We start from the raw sequence: 5764 nt of genomic DNA, 5'->3' as shown, positions 1-5764 counted from the left end.
CCGCCAACCCCTGCAGCTGCCGCTGCGGCAGCTGCCGGCCGCCGGCGCTCAGACAGCCGCTGCAACCCGGTCTCCAACGCCAGCTCAGCCAACCTCATCGCCTCGCCGGGCGCGAGCCGCCCCACGCTCTGCACGCGCGCCGCCCCGCATTTGGGAAGCGCGGCTGCGAGCACCAGCGCCAGCGCGCGCGGCGCCGCTGCGGACGCGGCAGGGGCGGCGCTTCCGGCTGTCGCTTGGGGGTGGTGGGCTGCTGGGTGTGGCTCGGAGTGTTGCGGAGAATGCTGAGCCATAGATAGCAGAAGCCGGAGCAGCTCGTATCCCAGATCTTCCAAAGAGACTGCCTCGCCCCCGAGCCTCTCATCCAGCCGGCGCAGAGCCCGCGCCGCAGCGGCCTCCGCGGCCGCCGCGGCCGCGACCGCGGACCCCCGGGGTTGGCGGGGCGCGGGACGTGCGGGCGGTGCAAGCTGCGGCGCCGCCGCCCCAGAGGGCCAGCGGCGCGCGGGGGCGGCGCAGCCGGGCAGCCACGAGCCCAGACTCTCGAGAACGCCCTCCGCGGCGGCCCCCTCTCCCACCGCAGCGGCCCCCGGACCCGCAGCCGCCTCGGTCACAGCGCCGCCCCCGCCGCCGCCGCCGCCCGCGCCGCGCCCTTCCCGCTGCTCGGCCGCCGCAGCGGCCAGCACGGCTGGCGGCGCCGCGGCGCTGGTTGGCGGCTCTTGGAGGCCGCCCCTTAGCCGTATGGAGGGCCGCGCAGGCAGGCCATTCCCAGAGGCCTCCTGACATCTAGTGACGGCCGGCGCCGCCCCGCCGTTTGCCTTGTCCCATACGCCCTCCAGCCTGCCGCTGCCGCCGCCGCCCCCGCGTCCTTCCAGAGGCTCCTCGTTTTCTCTTTCATGGTCCATCGGTCCTGCGCAAACGTCGCGCTCTGTGGTCAGGCCGCTGAACGCGGGCGCCTCTGCGGTACCCTGCAGCGCATCGCTGCCTGTGGGCGGACCGGCTGCGGCCCCTGCTTGTGATGCGGCCGCCGCCGTGGCTATTTCCGCTTGGGCAGGCTGTGCCTGGGGGACTTGCTGCGCGATGTCCTCCTGCCGTTGGTCTTCGTGTGCCTGTTGCTGCCGCTGCTGCTGCTGCTGCTGCCGCTGCTGCTGCTGCTGCTGCTGCTGCTGCTGCTGCTGGTGTTGCTGCGGCTGGTCCTGTTGGTGCTGCTGCGTATCCTGGTGCTCGTGCTGGTGCGGCGGTCGCTCCTGCCCCTGCTGCTGCTGCCGCTGCTGCTGCTGCGGCGGCGGCGGCTCGAGCTGCGGCTCGTGCTGTTTCCGGGGCCGCTTCTGATGCTGCGTGTTGGCCGCCCGTCCTTGCTGCCGGCCCTCAGGCGATGGCGGCGCGGGCGCCGCTGGCAGCTCGACGCGCAGGAGCCCACCCAGGGGCAGAGGCGGTAGCTCAGTCACCGCCGTCTGTGCGCCCTCGACGGCAGCCGCGGGCACAGCTGCCGGCGCAACAAGAAGCGGCGCGCCTGCTGTGCCGCCAGCCCGCAGGCGCAGCTGTTGGGCTGTCCAGTCTGCTAGCTGCGACAGATTTGTGGGCCGCAGCACGACCACCTGCGCCGGACCGACACCACCGTCTGGCCTTAGCCCTTCCAAGCCGCGCCGTGCGTGCCGCGCCGCGCGCCGCCGCAGCTGCTCGCACTGCTCGGTGCAGTCGGGCCCTATGCAGGCCTCCACCCAGGCTTGAGCCTCCGCAGTGCTGAGGGGCCCCGGCCAAGGCCTGGGATTGCTGTGGGGCGGCTTGGCGCTGGGGCCAGAGGACGGGTGGCTTCTCAGGTCCCGCTGTTCCTGTCCCTCACGCTGCTGCTGTTGCTGTTGCTGCTGCTGCTGCTGCTGCTGCTGCTGCTGCTGCCGCTGCTGGTGCCGAAGCCTGCAATGAACAAATCCGTTAGCTTGGGCCCTTGCGCAGGGAATGCGTGCAGCAGCACACTACACGCAGCTGGTCGTTCGCAGTGGGACCCTTGGCATTGTGCGGGTCACCCAGGCTTGCGCCTGTGCAGGCATTCCCAACCCAGCGCCAAGACGGTTCAATGTTCTCCCCGCAGCCACTTTAGCACCCAAGGCGCACGAAAACTCACCACCAGGGGTGCGCGCCGTCCGCCCGCCCCAGCAGCAGCAGCGCCCGCACCGCGCCCCGCCAGTCGCCCGCCGCCCCCAGCAGCAGCACCAGCCGCTCTGCCGGCGGCGCCGCGCGCGGCCGCAGCGCGAGCGCGCGCTCGGTCGCGTGGCGCGAGAGCGCGAGGTCCCCCAGGCGCGCGGCCAGGGCGGCGATGCTGCCCCACAGCTCGCAGTCGCTGGGGTCCGCCTGCGCCGCCGCGCAGGCCGCCTCGAGCCCTTCCCAGCTGTCACCCAGCAGCGGCGCGAGGTTGCGCAGGGCGAGGAAGCGCAGGCGCCCGAAGCGCCGCCGGCGGCCCGCGGCGGCGGCGGCCGCGGCGGGGCCTGAGGGGAGTGGGCGGGTTGGGGGGCGGTGCGCGTGGGGCGTGGCGCCGTGGCGGCGCCGCAGGCGACGCATCATGCATGCAAGCAGCGGGGTTCTGCGTTCGTTGACGAGTTTGGCGGTCGCCACTGTCCGCTGCAGTCGACGCCAATGCGCATGGCATGGCTCCATGGGGTCTTCGGAAATGTAATTGATCAACTGCCGGCAGCTCACCTTTTCCATTCCCATCGAATGTGTCCTGGCCGGCGTCCTCTCGCTGCTGTTGCTGCAGCAGCGGCTCCCGCAGCAGCACTTGCAGCCGCTCCCGGGCTGCGTCGCGGTGTCCCGCGGCGACGCCCCGAATGGCCGACTCGTATGCACCGACCTAAAAAGCACGTGTGGCGCAGCGTGCTTGCGTTTGGAAAATTGGCCCTCCCTGCTGCAGGCATCGCTGGCCATACACGGCTGCCGCTCGAGCGTCCATCCACCTGCACCAGGGATCGATCGGCGCAGGTTTTACACGAACGCGTGCGCTGCCATGCGTCCGGGCGCTCTCGCATTATATGATGGGTATGTAACACACCAGGCGCGCCTCCAGTGCCTCTGCCGTCTCCCCATGTGCCCTGAGTGCGTCCTGCGAAAGTTTTGTAGAGGGTGATCCAGGTCACCGCCCACAAGAGGGGCCTCTTGACGTGCTCTCCAATAAAAAGGCAAGATATTCTCCATACCTTGGACGCCTTGGCCGCGTTCACGCTCGCAAAGCTCATCCTGCCCGCCAGATCGTTTGAGTCGTCATGTTTCAGGTGCGTCGCCTGCTGAACGTGTCAGGGAAGCGAGTGCAAGACAACAAATTGTACGCTATAGAATTTTTGGTATCATCCATCGTGTCGTCTGCACCCCAAAGAAAACTCGCACAGTCTGCACCAGGCGGCCAGGGGGTGTGGGCGCCGTTCAAAACTCGCAGGAACGCATGCAGGGGGCCGGTGTTGCAGCGCGGCATGGGTGTGCGTATGGGAATGTGATTTACTGCTCTGAACATGAGTGCACAGCAGCAGCAGCAGCAGCAGCAGCAGCAGCAGCAGCAGCAGCAGCAGTCCCAACGGGGCAGATGTGCCCTGCTGTGGCAGCTGCAAGGTGCGCCCTACCTAGCCGTCGCATGGCACGAGCACCTGCATCTATCCGTACCAGTTGTGAGCCAAGGTTGTTTTGGAAGCGACGTGCAAGAACATCAAGCTGGATCATCACAAAGTTTGACCCGTTGCAGCAACGTGGAGGCACACACAGGGTGAGGGACATGAGCCGAACCGAAGGGAGGTGTGCGAGCGGTTACAACCGACTTGCTCGCACCCTGCGAGCTATCGCACATGGCTAGTGCCACCGCTGAGATCGGCATGTCCAACCATTGCCATGACCAAATGGCCCGCGTGCAGAAGTCTAGCAGAGCCCATGCGGCGTGGGTGCTGACGGGGTGTTGCACGTTCAGCAGCTCTCCAGCGGCGGCGCCCCCAGCCTCGGCTCGGTCCTGCACGCGGCAGCAGCCTCCACTTTCGCGCAGCATAGATTTTCCTTCAGGTCATCATTCGACATGCCATGCGTATCACCCGTGCAACTCGCCTTGAGAAAGAATTCGTCAGCGTCCTCCCCTATCTGATGAATTAAAACCATAAAAGTCGAAAGAGTGTCACCTGAAATCCATCGAGAAGCACGCTGGCCTCAGGGGCCGCCCCACCACCAGTGCCAGCCGTGCGCAGCAGCAGCTCGGGCTGCAGCGGCGGCGGTGGCAGGTTGACACGAGCGCGCTGCAAGGCGCGGGGCAGCACCGCCGCCCGTGCCGCCGCCGCGAGCAGCAGAGATTATAACACAACATGGGGCAGAAGGACGACGATCGGGAGGACGATTTGGAAAGCGGCTCCAAGTCGCCGCTGCTGCAGCAGCGGGGCGCCCCTGCGCAGCCGTTCAACCCACACGCACCCGCGCCCGCCGGCCCGTTCAAGCGCCCGGGCGCGGCCTCACGGATTGGCAGGCTCCTGGGGGTGCGCAACGGCACGGCGCGCGTGGTGCTGGCGGCGGCGGTGGCGTCCGCCTGGATGTTCTTCAGCAGCCTGCTCATCCTTTTGAATAAACACATCCTGAAGGACCTGAAATTTCCGTGAGTGCGGAGCCGGACTCTCCAGATCTGTCAGTGATTTGAAAAGCTGACGCCGCAGGGACGTAGCGGGAGCAGTAGGGCTGGGGATGCCGCGCGCACACTTTCCGGCGCCAAGCCTTTGTTTGGCGTGCACGCGTGCGCGGCTGCGACGCACCCGGCAGAGGCGCGGCTGGCACTGCGGCCCTGGCGGTTGCAGCAGCCGCAGCAGCTGCTGCCGCTAGTGCCCCGGCTGCCAGTAGGCATGGGGCCGCAGTCATACTGGCTCCCAACGGCAGCAGTTTGTCCGTCCACCACCCCCAAGCGCCCCGCATAAATCGCTCTCTCCTGGACCCACCCTCCCCATGCCCTCACTGCCACACACCCCCCCCCCTGGCAGTTACCCCATGACAGTCAGCAGCATGGGCATGGTTGCGAGCGGTTTCTTGTCATTCCTTATCTGTCGCGTGTTTAAGATTGCGGAGGCAAACACCCAGGTGAGGGCGCGCGGGGCCTGTTCGGCGCTTTGCACTGATGGGGCCCCATGCGTGGCGCGGCGCAGCAACGGGGTCGTCATGCATTTGCAGCCAGCGGGCAGAAACTGTGCATCCAGGATGTCATTGACGCCACAAACTGTATCCACGTGCGTGTGACTGCTGCACCGGCCAGCTCTCAGGTCACCCCTGACGCGTGCGTGGCACCTGCAACATCCGCCGCGCAGATCTCTCTTCGTTTCTTCTGCAGCAACATGCTGCCGGTGGGCCTGTTCATGGCCGCCACGCTGTGGAGCGGCAACGCGGTTTACCTGTACCTCACAGTGTCATTCATCCAGATGCTCAAGGTGGGCGGCGCGCGCTGCCGGCGTGCAACACACACATGTTTGTGTGTGTACGGTATGTGTGTGTGTGTGTGTGTGTGTGTGTGTGTGTGTGTGTGCGCGTGTGTGTATGTACACACAGACTTATTCGCGAGCATGCACGTGCCTGTGCACGTGCCTGGGCCCATGGGTGAGCGGCTCTTGTTGATGTTTCAACGTGCCCACACCATCTCATCACCCACATGCACAAAGCCCCGTCATTCTTCCCACACAGCGAGCCCCTTCACATCATCATCAGCCTAGATCCCGAAACCTCTTCCACCACCCCAACCCGACCCCCACCCCACCCACCCACCCAGGCCTTCACC

The 5764-nt window shown here is 67.1% G+C and overlaps 2 protein-coding genes across 2 annotated transcripts; one reads left to right on the top strand and one right to left on the bottom strand.

The window, feature by feature from the left end:
• Nucleotides 1-2112: 2112 nt before the first annotated feature.
• On the bottom strand, nucleotides 2113-3221 carry MNEG_13287 (hypothetical protein; the record flags this gene model as incomplete). The annotated part of the gene is made up of 4 exons (XM_014038242.1): nucleotides 2113-2477; nucleotides 2689-2839; nucleotides 3038-3088; nucleotides 3183-3221. The coding sequence occupies 4 exons, from the start codon at nucleotides 3219-3221 to the stop codon at nucleotides 2113-2115; spliced, it is 606 nt and encodes a 201-aa protein (XP_013893696.1).
• Nucleotides 3222-4319: 1098 nt separating this feature from the next.
• MNEG_13286 (hypothetical protein) lies at nucleotides 4320-4607 on the top strand (the record flags this gene model as incomplete). The annotated part of the gene is made up of 1 exon (XM_014038241.1): nucleotides 4320-4607. The coding sequence occupies one exon, from the start codon at nucleotides 4320-4322 to the stop codon at nucleotides 4605-4607; it is 288 nt and encodes a 95-aa protein (XP_013893695.1).
• Between the last annotated feature and the right edge of the window lie 1157 nt (nucleotides 4608-5764).

Source organism: Monoraphidium neglectum, assembly GCF_000611645.1.
Source record: "Monoraphidium neglectum strain SAG 48.87 unplaced genomic scaffold scaffold03735, whole genome shotgun sequence".
Lineage (NCBI taxonomy): Eukaryota > Viridiplantae > Chlorophyta > Chlorophyceae > Sphaeropleales > Selenastraceae > Monoraphidium > Monoraphidium neglectum.
Note: the sequence above shows the minus strand (reverse complement) of the source record. Positions and strands in the feature narration are given on the sequence as shown.